At 47.4% G+C, this 21,492-nt stretch overlaps 1 protein-coding gene across 11 annotated transcripts in view; it reads left to right on the top strand.

Moving 5' to 3' along the window:
* The window catches only part of mtmr14 (myotubularin related protein 14), a 101,386-nt gene that overhangs the window by 57,039 nt on the left and 22,855 nt on the right, over positions 1–21,492 (top strand). For 6 of the 11 annotated variants that reach the window (XM_038812412.1, XM_038812411.1, XM_038812405.1 and 3 more), the window contains 4 exons: positions 8,475–8,511; positions 9,424–9,494; positions 17,695–17,712; positions 20,888–20,946. In XM_038812412.1, the coding sequence (XP_038668340.1) occupies positions 8,475–8,511; positions 9,424–9,494; positions 17,695–17,712; positions 20,888–20,946 (185 nt within the window). The remainder of the gene's footprint in view (positions 1–8,474; positions 8,512–9,423; positions 9,495–17,694; positions 17,713–20,887; positions 20,947–21,492) is intronic. The other 5 variants (XM_038812415.1, XM_038812413.1, XM_038812409.1 and 2 more) reach the window with 1 other exon arrangement.

Raw genomic sequence — 21,492 nt, 5'->3', positions numbered from 1 at the left:
ATTCCTTTATGTGGGTGAGTACGGTGCCGAGAATTCCAGAGAGGCCAGCAGTTGGTTGGGGGGGGGGGGGGGGGGGGGGGGGGGGTCCAGCACTACACACTTTCCTCATGTATTACTGGGTGGTCAACATGGAGAAGGGGTAGGGGTGGTACATAGAATCGGACACCATATGGGGGAGGATGGAGGCAAGTTTGTGTAAAGGGTCGAGCATCTGGGCTCTAGTAACAGCACCTCTCCTGCTCTCTCCAACAAAATATACCTCAAACCCAATGGTGATCTCCGCTTTGAAGATATAGAGGCAGCTCAGACAACATTACAAGCTGAGTGGCATGTCATTATTGGCTCCTTTAAGTGGTAACCATTTGTTTGCGCCATCGGGTTTGGACTCGACTTTTAAAGTATGGAAAGGAAAGTGGTCAGCGTGCTTTAGAGACCTGTTTATAGATGGATGGATCGCCAGTTGGGGCAGTTCTCAGCGAAATACCATCTATCAAGGACACCCCTATTCCAATATTAGTTTGCAGGGTTTCCCCTGCGTTCCCATTGGAGCCACAGCCTTTCCTGCTGGAGGAAATCTTACGGTTGGCAAGGACTGTGGGGGGGGCGGTCTATGAGTGGACCATCTTATTGGAATCTACACCACCTGATCAGGTGAAGGTGAAATGGGAGGAGGAGTTGGGACCCATCTTCAATGAGGATGTGTGGAATGAGGCCCCTTGTAGAGTAAATTCTACCTCACCCTGCACATGGCGAAGCCCAATCCAACTCCAGATGGTTCACCGAGCTCATCAAACTAAAAGTAGGATGAGTGGGATCTTTGGAGTGGAGGACAGGTGTGAGCGAAGTTCCTGTGCGCCTGCCAACCATACCGACGTGTTCTGGTCTTGTCCAAAGATGGTGAGCTATTGGGCTTCATTTAACACCATGTCAGCGGTTTTTAACATTGATCTGGAGCCTTGTCCATTGGTGACCATTTTTGGGGTGCCAGACTTGCCGGGAAGGCGGATGGGGTGAAGGCGGATGTGCTCGCCTTTGCCTCACCGATAGCCCAGAGACGGGTTCTGCTGGGATGGAGAGTGTCCGCTCCGCCCAGTGCTCTGGCCTAGCTGGGTGACCCTATGGACTTTTTATACCTGGAAAAATCAAGCACACCGATAAGGGATCGGAGGCGAGATTCTACCCAAGGTGTGGCCATTTATCTCATATTTCAGAATAAATTGCCATCACCTGTTGTGGGGAGGGGAAGGTAGGGTTCATTTGTGAGTTTAGAGGGGTGGGGGGTTTGATGTAGCCCTTATTGTGTGTTTTTCTCTGATTCCTTGTTAGCGCGACAATTGGACATTGAACAATTTTCAGGGTTAGATCACATTTGTTAATTGAAATCTTTAATAAAATTTTTTTTTTTTAAAACCTTGAACTGACTGGCTTATAGTTGCTGGGTTTATCCTCATTCCTGTTTTTAAATAGATTTGTAACCTATTTGTAATCATCCTGTCCTTTAATACCAACTCCGTATTCAAGCAGGATTGGAAGATTGTGGTCAGAACCGCTGCACCTTCCACCCTGCCTCAGATGTATCCCCTTCGGGCTAAGTGGCTTGCCCACTTTGATGACTGCCAACCTTTTAATAACTCCTTTCAAAAATATTTGATAGGATGCAATTACTCCTGGAGCGAATCATTCTTTCCGCCACAGTCTTACAAATAAACACAAATATTAGGGTTTCCGTCCAGTAACCTAGTCACATGTCTGGGATCATTATATTTCGGTTAGCTCAGTGGGACAAGCAGCTGGAGGATTTGATGAGAAATCCGCTCTGGTTTCCTCCCACAGACGTGCAAGTTAGGTGGATTAGCCATGATAAACTGTCCTTCGTGTCCAAAAGGTTCGGAGGGGGTATTGGGTTATGAGGATAGGGTGGAAGTGGGTCGGTGCAGACTCGATGGGCCAAATGGCCTCCTTCTGCTCTGTATATTCAATGTTCTATGATAGAAATAATGTTTCCTCTTTTACTGCTACATTGGCAGCATCTTCTCGACTGAAGACAAATGCAAAGAACTAATTTAGTACCTCACCCACATCCTTTGCCTCCAAAAGAATATAACCGCATATAATCCCATTATTCATTTACTGTTTTCCCTCCTAGTTTTTGATTCTGATCCACCAGGATAGAGTCCCACTTCAACGCACTCCAGTTAAAAATGTTTACACTTGATTGTTCCCTGTCCTTTTCTGTGACTATTCCAATCCTGATAACGTACTGAACAGCGTTCCTAAAATGCTTCCCCCCCCCCCCCCCCCCCAAATATGTTACACGTGCCTCACTTTTCCTCAACTTATCCAATGCTGCTTCCTTTCTCACGGGGCTGGGAACAAGCTGATCAAAAAAAATCTCCTATTGGCATTTCAAGAATTCTGTTCACGATTTTGCCTTGGTACTGTCAAATCCAGTCTATGTTAGGATAACTGAGGAGCCCCATTATCACTGCACTTTGCATTTTCGTTTTACAATTTAGCTGCAAATTTGCTTCTCTCGCTCTTTGCTATTTGGTGGCCAAGAGTGTATACCTACGAGTGTCATACGTCCTTAATTCTAACCAAACAGAATCTGGCTTTGAACCCTGCTACATCATTCTCCTGTGCTATAAGTAGCATTACTGCCACCACCCCTTCCTTTTTTTCTGTTTGTGTCTTTCCCAAATGCATTGCAACCAGGAAAGTATGTCTTACAAAATAAGATTTATCAAATAAAGATTTTAGAAGACTTCCGGTGGTGGCCATGGAGGAGTAGATCGCACATTTGATAGCTCCCGCCTGTGACGCACTTTTGGACCTTTTTCCACTGTTTGTTTCTGGATTTTATGGGATAAATCGGTGAAGAGTGAGACAGTGAGGAGAAATCCCCCTCCGGTGTATGGAGAATTGGACCAGAAGTGGCCGTGTGAGAAGGCAAAGTCCTATAAGAAAGACACCAGCAGAGCCGGTAACGCGGGAAAGCATGGCGGAGAGCCAGGGCCGCGGGGAGACGGCACAGTGGTCGACGGAGTAGCTGGTGACGTTTTTCGAAGATTGCTTCACCAAACTGAAGAAGGACACGCTGGACCCCATTAAGGCTTTGATTGATCAAGTTGTGCAGAATCAAGAGACCCACGGAAGAGCGATTCAGGAGGTGGAGAAAAAGGTGTCCGAGCACGAGGAATACCTAACCGTGCTGGAGACCAAGGTGGGGATGATGAACGACCGCCAGAGAAGAATGCAGGAGAAGCTGGAGGACCTGGAGAACAGGCCAGGAGGCAGAATCTTAGAATTGTCGGCCTCCCTGAAGGCAGTGAGGGATCAGATGAGAGGGCTTATGTGACGGACGTGCTGGAGAAGTTGATGGGGGCTGAGGCGTTCCCTTGGCCCCTGGAAGTGGATAGAGCGCACAGAGCCCTCGCGAAGAAGCCCCGAGCAGACGAGCCGCCGAGGGTGATGGTGGTACGCTTTCACCAATTCTTGTACAAGAAACACGTTCTGCGGTGGGCGAAGAAGGAACGGAGCAGCAAATGGGAGATTTGTGAGTTGCGCATTTATCAGGACCTGGGCGCGGATTTGGCCAAGAGACGTGCTGGGTTTAATTGGGCAAAAACGGCCCTCTTTAAGAAGGGGGTGAAGTTTGGGATGTTATACCCAGCCCATCTGTGTGTCACACATGAGGTACGGGACTTCTACTTCGAAACACCAGACCAAGTATGGACTTTTACTAAAGAAAAGAGGCTGGAGGCGAACTGAAAGACACTGTAGCCTTGGAGAGTACTGTGGGGGCGATTTGTTGTGTTGTATAAGTAGTGTTATGTGTAATAAGGGGCTGTTTGGATGGGGAAAGGTAACTTTGTTGCAGGGTGCTGGTTAGAGGGGGGGGGGTGGTCTTTGGGGCTGGTTCTGTTTTTGGGTTGAACTTTTTTTTGCTAAAGTGGCTGTTTCTTCACTATTTTTTCTGATGTTTGTTTACTGGGGAATGTGATGTTCTTTATATGTTTGTTCAAGTGGGGGGAGAGGGAGAGAACAATGGGGAGACAGACTGCTTGGAGCCAAGGGCGGGCACTATCAAGACAGCATGGATCAGCTGGCTCATGGAAGCACAGTGGGGGGCGATCATGTGTAAAGTTGGAGTTTGACTTGGGGGTTAGGTTTCTAGTGTTGTTGGTTGGGGGGGGGGGGAGGAGCTGCTTTGTTGTCAGGGGAGGAACTGTTACTAGGGGACAAATGGGAGGTCGGGAACGGCGAATGCCCGAGGGGGGGCTCGCGGAGGCAGAGGGCGGAGCCAGAGGCTGGCCTTAAAAAGGTGATGGCTAGTGGGAGGATGTGGCAGTAAGCCCCCGACCAGGCTGATTACATGGTACGTTAGGGCCGGTCAGGAGGGCTTGCGTGTTTGCGCATTTAAGGCGGCTGAGGGTGGACGTGGCAATGCTACAAGAGACACACATAAAGGTTACAGACCAGGCAAGATTGAGAACGGGGTGGGTTAGCCAAGTATTCCACTCAGGGCTGGACTCAAAGAACATGGGGGTAACGATCTTGATCAACAAACGAGTGGCATTCGAGGCAGGGAGAATTGTGTCAGACAAGGTGGGTAGGTACATATGGTGAGTGGGAAGCTGGAAGGGTGCGAGTGGTACTCGTGAACATATATGATTGAATTGAGATGATGGAGAATTTATGAGGCAGGTGTTAGGCAAGATCCCAGACTTACTGTCACATAACCTGATTATGGGAGGAGATTTTAACACAGTCATTGATCCGGAATTGGGCTGTCAAAATCCAGGACAGGGAGGAGGCCGGCTGCGCAAAGGAATTGAATGGTTTATGGAACAGATGGGGGGAGTAGACCCAGAGAGGTTTGCACGGCCAAGGGCGAAGGAGTTTTATTTTTTCTCACGTCCACAAGTTATACTCTCACATCAACTTTTTTGTTCTGAGCAGGGCGCTAATACCGGGGGTGGTGGATACTGAGTACTCGGCAATTGCAGTGCCGGATCATGCCCCACATTGGGTGGATTTAAGGATTAGTCTGGAGAGAGGGCAACGCCCACTGTGTAGACTGGATGTGGGGTTGCTAGCGGACGAAGCAATTTGTTGGAGGGTTAACAAGTCCACCCAGAACTACCTGGAAACAAATGATACGGGGGAGGTATCTGCAGCGACGGTTTGGGAAGCTCTGAAGGCAGTGGTCAGAGGGGAATTAATCTTGATACGGGCCCACAGAGGAAAGGCGGAACGGGCTGAGAGGGATAGGTTAGTTGAGGAGAGACTCCAGGTGGACAGGAGAGACTCGGAGGCCCTGGATGCGGGGCTACTGAGGAGCAGCGGAGGTTACAGGCGGAGTTTGGGCTGTTGACCACAGGGAAAGCGGTGGAACAGTTGAGGAAGGCAAGGGTGGCGATTTATGAGTACGGGGAAAAGGCAAGCAGAATGTTAGCGCACCAGCTCAAGAAAAGGGAATCGGCCAGAGAGATAGGTAAAGTAAAGAGTAGAGACGGTGGGAATACTGTCCTGGACCCAGTGGGGGTGAGGTGTTTAAGGACTTTTATAGTAAACTATATGAGTCGGAACCCCCGGCTGGGGTGGAGGAGTGAGGCAGATTTGGATATGTTGAGGTTTCCAAGGGTAGATGAGGACCTGGTGGAAGGGCTGGGAGCCCCAATTGGGATTGAGAAAATAATCGAGGGGCTGGAGGGCATGCAGTCAGGCAAGGCTGCGGGGCATGAAGGCTATCAGGTGGAATTCTATAAGACGTTTTCAGAGATATTGAGCCCACTGCTGGTGAGGACGTTTAATGAAGCAAGAGAGAAGGGAGTCCTCCCCCCAACAATGTCGCAGGCCTTGATTTCATTGATCCTGAAATGGGCGAAGGATCCGGAGCAATGCGGGTCATACAGGTCAATTTCTCTACTGAATGTAGAGAAGACCAACTTAGTCAGCAGCCCAACTGCTGGCTAAGATACTGGCCACAAGGATAGAGGACGGTGGTGGTAGCGATGGATGCGGAGAAGGCTTTTGATCGGGTGGAGTGGAATTACCTGTGGGAGGCGCTGGGAAGGTTTGGGTTTGGTGAGAGCTTTATTGACTGGGTGTGGTTACTCTATCAGGCACCAGTAGCTTTTATACATTTCGGACCCTTTGTGCGGGATGGGGAAGTAATGCGAATCCTGGGGGAATTTGGCAATTTTTCGGGGTATAAATTGAACATGGGGAAAAGCGAGATGTTCGCGATCCAGGCAAGAGGACAGGAGAAGAGACTGGGAGAGCTGCCGCTTAGAATGGCAGGGAAAGGCTTTCGGTATCTGGGAATCCAGGTGGCCCAGGAATGGGAGACACTGCAGAAGTTAAACCTATCCCGGTTGGTAGAACAAATTGAAGGGGACTTAAGAGATGGGACATGCTCCCGCTATCACTGGCGGGGAGGATACAGACCGTGAAAATTATGGTCCTCCCCAGATTTCTGTTTGTCGTTCATTGCCTCCCCATCCTCATTCCGAAGGCCTCTTTCAAGCGGGTGAATAAGGTTATTTTGGGCTTTGTGTGGGCAGGTAAAACCTCGAGTGAAGAAAGTGTTGCTGGAGCGCAGTCAGGGAGAGGGTGGGTTTGCGCTGCTGAACTTCTGTAATTACTACTGGGTGACTATTATAGCCATGATTAGGAAGTGGGTAGCGGGGGAGGGGTCGGTGTGGGAGCAGATGGAGGCGGCGTCATGCAAAGACATGGGTTTGGGAGCACTGATAACGGCACCTCTTCCGTTCCCGATACTCCACAAGTCCGGCTCTGAGAATCTGGGGGCAATGGAGGATATATAAGAGAGAGTGGAGGGAGCATCGATTTGGACCTCGATTTATAATTATCATCAGTTAATACCGGGTAGGCTAGATGGCGGGTTCCAGAGATGGCAAAGGGCAGGAATTAGAAGGATGGGGGATCTAATTATAGATGGGAGCTTTCCCAGCTTGAAAGCCTTGGAGGATAAATTTAAATTGCCAGCAGGGAATGGGTTTAGGCATTTGCAGGTGCGAGACTTCCTGAGAAAGCAGGTTCCGGCCTTTCTGTTGCTGCTGCCACGGGGCCACAGGATAGAGTAGTTTCCAGTACCTGGGTGGGAGAGGGGAAGGATGAGGGAGGATGAGCTAGGAGGAGGGACAGAGGCAGGTCTATGGGCAGACTCCCTAAGCAGGATTACCATATCCTCATAATGTGCCAGGCTTAGCCTGATACAATTTAAGGTAGTCCACCGGGCACACATGACAGTGGCTAGGATGAGCACGTTTTTCGGGGTAGAGGATAGGTGTGCGAGGTGCGCGGGAAGCCCAGCAAATCATGTCCACATGTTTTGGGCAAGCCCGACGCTTGGAGGGTTTTGGCAGAGTTTTGCGAAGGCAATGTCCACGGTACTAAAAACACAGGTGGTAAAGTTCGCCTTAAGAGGGGCAATGTTAGGGTTCTCCTGGAGGTGGCAACCATTTGTCAACTTTCTTGGGGAAAATTAAAATGTCGCCCAATGGTTTAGGTGCCAAGAGTGAAATGTGCCCATTGAACTCTTTTTATTCATTCATGGGATGTGGGTGTTGGCAATTTGTTACCCATCATTGAACAGAGAGGTTGCCAGGGGCTTTAGAGAGCATTTAAGAGACAAACGTATTGCTATGGATCTGGAGTCACAGGGAAGCTTCCTTCCCGAAAGGTTTCACGGTCATCCAGTAATCCGGACTTTTAATTCCAGATTTTTATTGAATTCAGATTTCACCATCTACCATGGTGGGGTTAAAACCCAGGTCCCCAGGCCATGTACCCTGGGTGTCAATTTCTAGTACAGTGACAGTACCACTATGCCCCCCCCCCACCCCTCTGTACTCCAGCCAAAGAAGTTTTCTTTCATTAAGGGCGTGCCAGTATTTTAATTGTCAGCAATGCCCCATGTAGCAAAGTAGTTGGAGCGCACTGTGCAGAATTGTATGAAAAGTGGCTCAGAACTTCAGAGGACAGCACGGTAGCACAGTGGTTAGCACTGTGATTTCACAGCACCAGGGTCCCAGGTTCGATTCATGGCATGGCTCACTGTGCGGAGTCTGAACATTCTCCCCATGTCTGCGTGGGTTTCCTCCGGCTGCTCCGGTTTCCTCCCGCAGTCCAAAGATGTGCAGGTTAGGTGGATTGGCCATGCTAAATTCCCCTTAGTGTCCAAAAAGGTTCGGAGGGGTTATTGAGTTACGGGGATAGGGTGGAAGTGAGGGCTTGAGTGGGTCGGTGCAGACTTGATGGGCCGAATGGCCTCCTTCTGCACTGTATGTTCTAAGTTCCGGTCTTTCTCTTAGTCGCTCTCTCTTTCTCTGTGTATATAATCTGTTCTAGATATAAATAAAGGGAAGTTAATTGTTCTGCCATTATTACACACAACGCCAACTCATTCTATAGATTAAATGCTCTATTTGTGTATATGTTTGCAGGCACATGTTGTCCGACAGGCTCAGCAAAGGGGAGGAGGTGAGTCAAAAGCTGGAGAAATGTCTTGTGTAGGATTAGTTTGATGATCTGCATCCATATTGTATGTATCAACCCAACGACAAAAAAGCTGACAATTTAGTTTTTTTACAAAGAATTATAATAAGACTGGCTGTACAGATTTTTAGGTTAATTAGAAAACCATCAGTGTTTTGTGTTGTGCAAATTACTATAATTTGCTAATTTGCGCTGGAATATATGTGGTGTGAAAGATTCCCTTGGAAACAATAATTCAGCTCACCTGTTTGTTGATTTTTATTTGGCAGAGTATGAATGTGGGGAAACAGTGAATTGTGCCTCCTCTAGGGATGAAAGAATTATGTATATCAGCGTTGGATTTTATTTAGTCGAACAGTTTTGTTCTGTAGAATTAGTTGCCACCAGGAGATGGCGCTTTTGCACTGTCTGACTTAATTCTGTGAACGGTTTAGCAATACTACCACCTGCTGATGGGAAAAGTTACTGTGGGAAACCAGTATTATTAAATCGAAAAACAGTTGGAAATCTGAAATAGATAACAGAAAACGTTGGAAGTATGGGGCAGGATTATTGGTCTCCAAATATTAAATTGAACTTCTCTTTCCAGGTGTTGGCAGGCCTGCTGTGTGTTTCCAGCAGTGTAGGCTTTTAACCTAGTTGCATTTTCAGCTGAAAAGTTGAGGGGGCTTTGTAATGGTGAAAAAAGCCAGTTTTTCAGACCGTTCTAGATATAAAGCAGTTTTGTTCCCTATATCGACTTATTTCTGAATATTTCAGTGTGTGTATAGCTTTGCATTCTCAAAGATGGGGATTGTATTGTTGAAAAAACGTGGAAGATCACACGAGGGAACTTGAAATCTAAAACAAATTATAATTTTTCTTCCCCCCCCACTCCCCCAACCACACCCCACCCAGATTTTCTTCTTCTGCTTCAATTTTTTGAAGCACATCACCTCGGAAGAGTTCTCTGCAGCAAAGAAGCCCAGGTAAGGATTCCACCATATTGTGGTGAGCTAGTTGCCACAGAATTCCCAGCCACTCTCCTCCTGTAGCCAGAGTATTTATGTGGCTGGTCCATGGATGTTGATGGTGGGGAATTCATCGAATGTCATTGAGTGTCGAGGGGAAATGGTTTGATTATTTATTGTTGGAAGATCCCAGACCGGGATCCTGACTCAAAAGACTAACTTTATCTTTTTCTTTAAAAATAAAACGTGGAGGAACAGAGACACAGGTCCGCTAATTAGTTTTTTTAAATAATATTTTATTGACGTATTGAAATTTTTTATGACAGTAACAAAAACAATGACATCAACATGGTAAAATAAACATGTTCTCCCCCCGCCCCCCCTCCAGCCCAATCTTCACACACCTCAACCATACAACAACAATGCCCCCTCCCCGCCCCCTTGGAATACTGCATCTGCTGACATTTTAGTTTTCCCTGAGAAAGTCGACGAATGGCTGCCACCTCTGGGCGAACCCTACCATTGACCCTCTTAAGGCAAACTTTATTTTCTCAAGACTGAGAAACCCAGCCATGTCACTAACCCGGGTCTCTACACTCGGGGGCTTCGTGTCCCTCCACATTAATAAGATCCGTCTTCGGGTTACCAGGGAGGCAAAGGCCAGGACGTCAGCCTCTTTCGCCCGCTGAACTCCCGGATCTTCCGACACTCCAAAGATCGCTACGTCCGGACTCGGCGCCACCCGTGTTTTTAGCACCATGGACATTGCCTCAGCAAAACCCTGCCAAAACTCTCTAAGCTTCGGGCATGCCCAAAACATGAGGACATGATTTGGCGGGCTTCCTGTGCACCTCGCACACCTATCCTCTACCCCGAAAAACCTGCTCATCCTAGCCGCTGTCATGTGTGCCCGGTGGACTACCTTAAATTGTACCAGGCTAAGCCTGGCGCACAATGAGGAGGTATTAACTCTGCTTAGGGCGTCTGCCCATAGACCCGCCTCTATCTCTCCTCCTAGCTCGTCCTCCCACTTGCCCGTAAGCTCCTCCACCGGAGTTTCCTCCGCTTCCGAAAGCTCCTGGTAAATATCCGATACCTTCCCCTCTCCCTCCCAGGTACTGGAAACTACTCTATCCTGTATCCCCCATGGTGGCAGCAGCGGAAAGGCCGGCGCCTGTTTTCTCAGGAAGTCGTGCACCTGCAAATACCTAAAACCATTCCCTGCTGGCAATTTAAATTTATCCTCCAAAGCTTTCCAGCTGGGAAAGCTCCCATCTATAATTAGATCCCCCATCCTTCTAATTCCTGCCCTCTGCCAACTCCGGAACCCGCAATTGCAGAGGTTTGGCAGCGCCAACCCACCCTCCCCCCGACTGCGCTCCAGCAACACCTCCTTCACTTGCGGGGTTTTACTCGCCCACACAAAGTCCGAAATAATCTGATTCACCGGCTTGAAAAAGGCCTTAGGGATGAAGATGGGGAGGCACTGAAAGACAAACAGAAATCTGGGGAGGACCGTCATTTTCACGGTCCGTACCCTCCCCGCCAGTGATAGTGGGAGCATGTCCCATCTCTTAAGTCCCCTTCCATTTGTTCTACCAACTGGGATAGGTTTAACTTGTGTAGTATCTCCCATTTCTGGGCCACCTGGATTCCCAGATATCAAAAGCCCTTCCCTGCCATTCTAAGCGGCAGCTCTCCCAGTCTCTTCTGCCCTCTTGCCTGGATCTCAAGCATCTCGTTTTTCCCCATGTTCAATTTATAGCCCATAAAATTGCTAAATTCCCCCAAGAATTACTTCCCCTATCCCCTCCAACGGGTTTGAAATGTACAAGAGCAGGTCATCTGCATAGAGCGAGACCCGGTGCTCCACCCCCCCGAACCAGCCCTTTCCAGTTCCTAGATGCTCTTAACGCCATGGCCAATGGTGCTATGGCCAGAGCAAACAGTAACGGGGAGAGGGGGCAACCTTGCCTCGTCTCTCAGTGTAGTTCAAAATACCCCAACCTCAGCCTGTTCGTACGCACACTCGCTACTGGCGCCTGATAGAGCAACCGCACCCACTCAATCAAGCCCTCACCCAAACCTTCCCAGCGCGTCCCATAGGTAATTCCACTCTACCCGGTCAAAAGCCTTCTCCGCATCTATCGCTACCACCACCTCCGCCTCCTCTCCTTCTGAGGGCATCATAATAACATTTAGAAGCCTTCGAACATTGGCCTCGAGTTGCCTGCCCCTAACAAATCCTGTCTGGCCTTCCCCTATCACCCCCGGGACACAGTCCTCTATCCTTGTGGCCAGTATCTTAGCCAGCAGTTGGGCATCCACATTTAGTAGAGTAATCGGCCTGTATGACCCGCATTGCTCCGGATCCTTCTCCCGTTTCAAGATCAATGCAATCGAGGCCTGCGATATTGTTGGGGGGAGGATTTCCTTCTCTCTTGCTTCGTTAAATGCCCTCACCAGCAGTGGGTTCAATATCTCTGAAAACTTCTTATAGAATTCCACCAGGTAGCCGTCAGGTCCCGGGGCCTTGCCCGACTGCATACCCTCCAGCCCCTTGATTATTTCCTCAATCTCAATTGGAGCTCCCAGCCCCTCCACCAGGTCCTCCTCCACCCTCGTGATCCTCAACTGATCTAGAAATTGCCTCATCACCTCCACCCCAGCCGGGGGTTCCGACTCATATAATTTACTACAAAAGTCCTTAAACACCTCGTTCACCCCCGCTGGGACCAGGAAGGAATTACCGTCTCTATTCTTTACTTTACCTATCTCCCTCGTCGCCTCTCTTTTCCTGAGGTGGTGCGCCAACATTCTGCTTCCCTTTTCCCCGTACTCATAGATCGCCCCCCCCCCCCCCCCCCCCCCCCCCCCCCCCCCCCCCCCCCCCCTTGCCTTCCTCAACTGTTCCACTGCTTTACCTGTGGTCAACAGCCCAAACTCCACCTGTAACCTCCGCTGCTCCTCAGTAGCCCCGCATCCAGGGCCTCCGAGTATCTCCTGTCCACCTGGAGTATCTCCTCCACTAATCTATCCCTCTCAGCCCGTTCCACCTTTTCTATGTGGGCCAGTATCGAGATTAATTTCCCTCTGTCTACTGCCGTCAAAGCTTCCCAAACCATCGCTGCAGAGACCTCCTGTATCATTTGTTCCCAGGTAGTAACGCATGGACTTGTTAACCCGCCCACAGATTGCTTTGTCCGCTAGCAACCCCACATCCAGTCTCCACAGCGGGCATTGCCCTCTCTCCACACTAACCCGTAGATACACCCAGTGCGGGCATGATCCGACACTGCAATTGCCGAGTACTCGGTATCCACCACCCTGTATTAGCGCCCTGCTCAGAACAAAAAAGTCGATGCAAGAGTGTACCTTGTGGACATGTGAAAAAAAGGAAAACTCCTTCCACCTCAGCCGTGGAAACCTCCATGGGTCTACTCCCCCCATACACCTCTTCAATTCCTTTGCCGCAGCCGACCTCCTCCCTGTCCTGGATTTTGACCGGTCCAATTCCGGATCAATGACTGTGTTGAAGTCCTCTCCCATGATCAGGTTATGTGACTCTAAGTCTGGGATCTTACCTAACACCCGCCTCATAAATTCCACGGCGTGCCAATTCAGAGCATATATGTTCACAAGTACCACTCACACCCCCTCCAGCTTCCCACTCACCATATGTACCTACCCCCTTGTCTGACACGATTCTCCCTGCCTCGAATGCCACTCGTTTGCTGATCAAGATCGCTAACCCCCTGGTCTTTGAGTCCAGTCCTGAATGGAACACTTGGCTAACCCACCCCTTCCTCAATCTCGTCTGATCTGTAACCTTTAGGTGTGTCTCTTGTCGCATTGCCATGTCCGCCTTCAGTTCCCTCAAATGCGCGAACACGTGAGCCCTCTTGACCAGCCCATTCAGTCCCCTCACTTTCCATGTGACCACCCTGGACGGGGGGGGGCTTCCAACCCTCACCACCACGCCGACTAGCCATCACCCTTTTCGGGCCGCCTCGAGGTCGCGCCCTCCGCTTCCTTGAGTCCCCACTCGGGCTGTCGCCATTCCCGACCTCCCATTTGTCCCCTAGTAACAGTTCCTCCCCTGTCAGGAAAGCAGTACCCCCCCCCCCCACAGAAGCAACACTAAAAACCCAATCCCCCAAGTCAAGCTTCAGCTTAACACCTGTCCACCTCCCACTGTGCTTCTGAGAGTCAGCTGACCCATGCTGACTTGATAGTTCCCACCCCTGGCACCAAGCAGTCTGTCTCCCTATTGTACTCTCTTCTCTCCCCCCACAGGAATAAACATTTTAAAAGCATCACATTCCCTAGCAAACAAACAACAGAAAACAAAACAGTGAAGAAACAATCACTTTAGAAAAATAGTCACCCAAAAAGCAGAACTAAATTCAAAGCCCATCCCACCCCTCTAATAAGGTCCCTGCAAGGCAGATCAACCTTTAAACATCCACACAGCCCATTATTTCACATAGAGCTACTTAAATTTTTACAATCCAGCACCGCAAATCGCTGTCACAGTACTTCTCCAAGGCTTAAGTGTCTTTTAATTCACCTCCTGCTTCATTTCTTTAATAAAGGTCCATACTTCATCTGAATTGAAGCTTTAATCGGGTCCAGCGTGTCCTTCAGCTTGGCAAAGCAATCCTCGGAAAACTTCACCAGCTGCTCCGTCGACCACTGTGCCTTCTCCCCGCGGCCCTTTCCCTCCGCCATGCTGTCCCGTGTTACCAGTTTTGATTGCGTCTCCCTTATAGGACTTTGTCGTCTCGCACGTCCACCTCTGGTCCAATTCTCCATACACCGGAGGGTGATTTTTCCTGACTGAAAAGAAATGAAAATCGCTTATTGTCACAAGTAGGCTTCAATTAAGTTACTGTGAAAAGCCCCTGGTCGCCACATTCCGGCGCCAGTTTGGGGAGGCTGGTACGGGAATTGAACCGTGCTGCTGGCCTGCCTTGATGTACTTTCAAAGCCAGCTATTTAGCCCTGTGCTAAACCAGCCTCAACAACCAACCAAACCGTCTCACTCTTCCCTGCTTTATCCCATAAAATCCAAAAAAAACATGGGGGGGAAAAGGTCCAAAGGTCCGTTACAGGCGGGAGCTATCAAATGTGCGACCTACCCCTCCATGGCCGCCACCGGAAGTCATGCTAATTAGTTTTAACAACAAGAAAAATAGTTTATTAAACATGAAAGAATTGAACTACAATACAATTCTCCATTCCCACCTTAGTTTATCAATTACACACCATGGTCTTATTAACACTAAGTCCCTTTTAAGCACACAAGATGACTGTGGACAAATACACTCTCCACTCTGAACCCCAAGTGAATGTGGGTGTCTCCTCACAATCCCCCTCCAGATGATTTTCCAAAGATAAAACACATATCTGATGCACCCAAAATCTCGTTTTAAAATTTTAATTCATCATTATGCTTTCCCTTGACAGTTTGCATTCTGAAATCTAGACCAGGCTTTCCAAATGACACTTCTGACCAAAGCTTCTGCTCAACCTTTAACAGCAAATTCAGTGCAGGATTTCACAACAATCTCTTTTGGATTTCTTTGTCTCGACTGCTGTGCAGTCTGCTCACACTTCCTTAAACTCTTGATTCGCAGACTGTATTAAAATAGCATCAGATATGTGTTTTACCTTTGAAGACTTTTTATAACTAAATATACTCAAAATAAATTTAGAGTACCCAATTCTTAAAAAAAGATGTATTGCACCAGATGTTGCATAGCCTTACAGCTGGATTCTCTGAATGCCGACGCCGAAATCGCATTTGGCGATTGGCCGGATAATCCGTTTTGACGCTGAAATCGGGGAGGCGCCGTTTTTCTCAATGCTCCACCCCCTCTGAAACAGCATCATCGGTGAGTACGCCGCACGCCATTGGAACGGCCTCAGGACGTCACCTGAAGGGCCTCTCCCGATGCTCCACCCCTAATGGGCCGACTTCCCGATGCCGTGGGACTTGAGGTTTCGTCAGCCTCGCGTGGCGGCTGCGTACTGTGTCCAGCACCGCCACAGACAGAGTGGGAGCTTCGGCAGGGGCTAGGGAGATTGGTAGGGGGTGGCGAGGGAGACACTATCTGGCAGGCCATGTCCATGTATGGCCGGCCTCATGTTGTACGCGCGACAGCCACAGGTTTGGTCGTAAGACTAGACACATGCTCCGGACATAGCCTCAGAATCGGAGAATCCAGCCCAGAGTTTTTGATCCAGAGCAGCACGGTTCGATTCCTGTAACAGCCTCCCCGAACAGGCACCGGAATGTGGCGACTAGGGGCTTTTCACAGTAACTTAATTGAAGCCTACTCGTGACAATAAGCGATTTTCATTTTCAAATTCAAACTTTTAAAAAATAAATATAGAGTACCCAATTCATTTTTTTCAATTTAAGGGGCAATTTAGCGTGGCCAATCCACCTAGCCTGCACATCTTTGGGTTGTGGGGGTAAAACCCACACAAGCACGTGGAGAATGTGCAAACACCACACGGACAGTGACCCAGGGCCGGGATTGAACCTGGGACCTCGGTGCCGTGTGGCAGCAGTGCTAACCACTGTGCAACTGTGCTGCCCTTGAAATTCTAATTTTTTGCTCATCCATCATCCAAGAGCACTCACTCCAGCTCTGTGACATTGCCCATGTCTGTCCTTACAGCACCCTCCTCTTGCTGCTGTAATCCTTATCAATGCTCTATGTATCCCAAACCCTCCTCAGCGACTCCGAAACTGCCAATCAATCCCCTGTCTTGAGGTAAGGCCTGATCTTACATTACACTGGTTGCCTGACCGCACCCCCATCTCAAATACTGAGGTTCCAAAGCTTTGTTCACAGGTTTTCGACCCTCCTCACCTCTAACCGCCTCCTCATCTGTTGTCTCCAACTCCCGCCTCTGGTGAGGTGCTGCCTTCCACCATTCCTCTTCCATCCTGTGCCCTTGAACACTGTCCCGAAGTTTCTTTGCCTTGCTACTTTCCTTCCTGTCTTTAAAGTTTGGTGCAGAACGTTTGGTTATATTTTTAGATTTCTCTCCTAACCTGTCATCTGTTTGCTCATTGTGCAAAGTGCCTTGGGATGCCTGTTACGTTAAAAGGTGCAAATTGTTGATTCTGGACAAGAGTTCTATATTGTTGCTTACCTTGTGCGAGCAGAGCATTCCATATCCGATGGAAAAGGGAGCCTCAAAATCAACTCGCCCCACTGAGTCACCAGAGTTCCAAAAGTATAGCAATATTAGTAGCACCAAAAACAATCTTGAAAGATGTTGGATCGAGGAGGAAGGCTTGAAAAAAATTTGGTAGAGAAGTGGGAGCTTTTACCTTCTGGTTGCTACTATCCTATACTAAATTTAGAAAGAGATCTCAGTGGAAATTTATGTACAAATCATACCAGAATAAAGCAGTTTGGGAGGGGAGAGAGTCTGGATATACTGCCACTCAGTGGTTGTATTGAAATGACAACAAGAGATGAATATTTAATAATGCAACATCTGCTGTGCATCACTACCTTCTGTTAGCACTTTTTCATCTGTTGACCAATCCAACAGCGGAGCACTTTGTGCTCATCTCTCAGTTGGTAAATCACGAAACTCTGTCCGCAAAATCCTTTGTGATACTCCTAATAATAATCTTGAAAATGAAAATGAATGAAAATCGCTTATTGTCACGAGTAGGCTTCAATGAAGTTACTGTGAAAAGCCCCTAGTCGCCACATTCCGGTGCCTGTTCGGGGAGGCTGGTACGGGAATTGAACCATGCTGCTGGCCTGCCTTGGTCTGCTTTAAAAGCCAACGATTTAGCCCTGTGTGCTAAACCAGCCCCTTTATTATTGTCACAAGTAGGCTTACATTAATACTGTAATGAAGTTACTGTGAAAAGCCCCTAGTTGCCACATTCTGGCACCTGTTCGTGTACACAGAGGGAGAATTCACAATGTTCTATTCACCTAACAGCACGTCTTTCAGGACTTGTGCTATACCCAGACGGCTTTCATACAGAAAAAGGCCCAAAATGGGAAGCTGGTCTCTAATTTTATAGAAGCTGATTTTATTTAAATATTTCCATAACCTGTAGAAACAATGATGCCTCCATATGATTTTTTTTGAATCTTGCACACTTTTTATGTTGTCTTTATTCTTTCCCTCTGTTTTGCTCACCCCTTAAACCTTGATTTCTGTTGTTTTCTAGGCTGTGCCCAGGGTTCAGGTAGGTGTCAGAAAGCACCTGAACTTGACCTTGACAATTAGAAAAAAACATTGTATTTTGATAGTTTTGTTTCAGCTCTTCACTTAGTACCTCAGGTTTCTCGCTGTTGCTGCAGCTGCTCTATTCACTTGCTTCTCAGTTGCTGCTAAATCTTGGCCTTGTGCTGATTGATGGGAGGCGGGTGAAGGTAGCCCTTGACAATGGAGGAACAACTTTCATTAGCTCCCTTGCCTGTTTCTTCGTCACTTTTTACCTTTTCAGGAGGTTGAATTGAGAATAAAAACCCAGTTAGTTGTGGGGTTAGGGAGGGAGACGAGGGAGGGAAGAAGGACCAGTTATAATCCTGTTTACATTAATATACCTCTGTAACTAGACTACTTCCTTTCTGTGAGAACGTGTCATTTCTAAATATGAAATGGTCACCTGGGAGTTCAGAGCTGTTGCACAATTTGGAGAGCTGCAGCAGTCCTGGTCATAGAATACAACAATCTTAATACACAGATAAAGCAGGTTGAGCAAGACAAGCTGGTGTCATTTCTGTTTTCCCCCCATGTAAGTCACCCAACCTGATCCAGCGCACTCCAAATAAACTTCATTTTTCCTCTTTTACAAGCATCGGTCTTTTTATAAATTGACTTTTAGAATATGTTTTAACAATGATCTATGGCAGAAAATCCCACATTCTGACCCTCCCCACCCCGGATAGAGTTATTTTCCAACCTCCCCTTTCATTCTTTTTCTGATGAATTTGTGCCCATTGTTGGATGTCCACCCGACCAACAAATCCACATTATTAAACTCATCAAACTGTGGTTAATCTTGAGCTCGCCCCTTAATCTTTTCATCTCTGGCAAAGAAAATGCCCATCCAAGGACATATAAGTTAGGAACGGAAGTAGATGCCTTAGCCCCTTGGGGCTGCTGTGTCATTCAATAATAACATGGCTGATCGGATTGTGGCATCCACTCCACTTTTCTGCCCACCTCTCATAGTCCTTGACTGAATCCCTTGTTTGTCAAAAATCAATCCAACCCTGCCTTTAGGAAAACATCTGGGGAAGAGAATACCACAGACTAACAACCCTCATAGATTTTTTAAAAAATAACTCTCCTCCCCATGGTCTTAAATGGGAGCCTCCTAATTTTTAAACTGTGTCCTCTTCTAGAATCCCCCACAAAGAGAACCACCCACTCAACAGCCACCCAGTCATGTCCCCTCAGGATTTTGTATGTTTCAATAAGATCCCCTCTCATTCTTCTAAACTTCAGTGAGTATAGTCAACCTAATCAACCTTTCCTCCTCAGTCGAGTGAACCTTCTCTGAACTGTCTCTAATGCAATTATATCCTTAAGCAATGAGAGTCAAAACCGCGCACAGTACAGGAAATGGAATGTAGCAATAAATGTTGACAGGGCTGGATGCAGGAATGATGTTTCCTTTGGCCCAAGGGTGTGTGGAAGGAGGAGCCATAGTCTTGGGATGTGGGGTAGGACATTTGGGACTGAGATGAGGAGAAATTTCTTCACAGAGGCTGGGAAATTCCCGACCACAGGAGATTGTGGAGACCAAATCGTTGAATATATTTAAGAAGGAATTAGGTAGATTTTTAGACTCTAAAGGTGTCGAGGGGTATGGGGAAAGCGCAGGATTTGGCATTGAGATAGAGAATCAACCATGATGGTATTGAATAATGGAGCAGGCTCACAGGGGCTAATGACCTACTCCTGCTCCCATTTTCTGTTTTCTCTAGATGCAGTCTTACTCAGGCTCTTTACAGCTGCAGCAACACTTCCTCACTTTTATACTCGATTTCCCCCTTCCAATAAACACCAACATTCTGTTTTCCTTCCTAATTACTTGCTGTGTCTGCATATCAGCTCTTTGCAATTCTTGTACCAGGACACCCAGATCCCTCTGTACCACACAGACCTACAGTCTCTCTCCTTCCAAATAATATACTGCTTTTCTATTCTTCCTGCCAGTGAACAAGTTCACATTGTTCCACATTACACTCCATCTGCTAAATCTTTGCCAGATTGTGTTTCCAATCTCCCTTTATAACTTTAACGTCACATCCCTGATAATATCATGGTGAACCTACATTACACCGTATGCATTGTTTTTACATTCTTCCTACAGTTAAGATAGCCAACACTGCATAGTGCTCCTGTTGGAGCCTAACAAACATTTTGCACTTTCAATATGATCATCTTCCATTTGAAATATATCCCACTCGTTACAAAAGCAAATACTTTTTTTTTCTGGTTTTATCTATGGTGCTGCCATCTTTAATGATGTGTACCTACACACTGATGTCAGTCTGGTTCTCCATCTTAAATCCCTTCACCTTCCAAAATGTTACTTCATATTTTTCTGCATTGAACTGCATCTGACAACTGTTTGTCAATCATGATAACCTGTCTTGTCCTCCTGCAGTCTTTCACGAACCATTGCACAGTTGTTGTTTTTTTGGCTTTTTCTTCTATAAATTTTGAGTACCCAATCATTTTTTTCTCAATGAAGGGGCAATTTAGCGTGGCCTATCCACCTACCCTGCATATGTTTGGGTTGTGGGGGTGAAACCCACGCAGACACGGGGAGAAAGTGCAAACTCCACAGACAGTGACCCAGAGCCGGGATCGAACCTGGGGCCTCAGCGCCGTGAGGCACCAGTGCTAACTACTGTGCCTCCATGCCGCACAATTGCAGTGTCACCCAATTTAGTGTGGTTATCAGCAAATTTTGTTATTGTTCCCTCAAATGCAGATTAATGCACATAGTAAATAGAGCGACAACGAGACAAACCTTTGGAACGCAACTTGCTATGCTGCCCATGAGACACGGATTTAAATTAAGATTTTATTTGTAACTAGCCAGTTACCAAATTATTTCCAGCAGTGTTTGGTGCCGAGATTGCATTAGAGTTGAGATTAGGGCAGCACGTTGGCGCAGTGGTTAGCATTGCTGCCTCATGGCGCCGAAGTCCCAGGTTCGATCCTGGGTTTTTTTGTTGGCTTCCTTCCAATATATTCCTTTCCACTTTCCACTAACTGTGATTCCATGTGTCAGTATCTTTGCCATAATTGTGTGGTACCTATTAAATATTTTTTTAATAGATCCATGTAAATATATTCTTGTCAACCAAGAAAGTAGTTAACTTTATTTTTCCTTGCAGAAAGAAGATGACGCATTGTAAAGAAGCTGAGTTTCCTTTGGAAGATCTCTGTCTACTAGGTAAGCACAATTGCTCCCCACATCCTCTTAAATCCAAGGAGAAACAGTTTACCATAGCCTACAGTAGTACTGTCCCATACTTTAATCTCAACTTTAAAAAAAATAAATTTAGTGTACCCAATTCATTTTTTCCCAATTAAGGGGCAATTTAGCATGGCCAATCCACCTAACCTGCACATCTTTTGGTTGTGGGGGCGAAACCCACGCAAACACGGAGAGAATGCAAACTCCACACAAGACAGTGAACCAGAGCCAGGATCGAACCTGGGACTTCGGCGCCATGAGGCAGCAATGCTAACCACTGCGCCAACGTGCTGCCCTAATCTCAACTCTAATGCAATCTCGGCACCAAACACTGCTGGAAATAATTTGGTAACTGGCTAGTTACAAATAAAATCTTAATTTGTATCACTTTCAAGGTTACGGAGTAGCTATAATATCGTAATGAATGTGATAGAAAACTTTGCTGTATGATGCAGTGGACTTATAAAAGGTCAACAGAAACTACAAGGCCACAACCCATGAGTGTTGCAATAAATGTCATAG

This window comes from Scyliorhinus canicula, chromosome 11 (assembly GCF_902713615.1).
Source record: "Scyliorhinus canicula chromosome 11, sScyCan1.1, whole genome shotgun sequence".
In the NCBI taxonomy this organism is placed as follows: domain Eukaryota; kingdom Metazoa; phylum Chordata; class Chondrichthyes; order Carcharhiniformes; family Scyliorhinidae; genus Scyliorhinus; species Scyliorhinus canicula.
The sequence above is the reverse complement of the archived record's forward strand: the minus strand, read 5'-3'. Positions and strand labels throughout refer to the sequence as shown.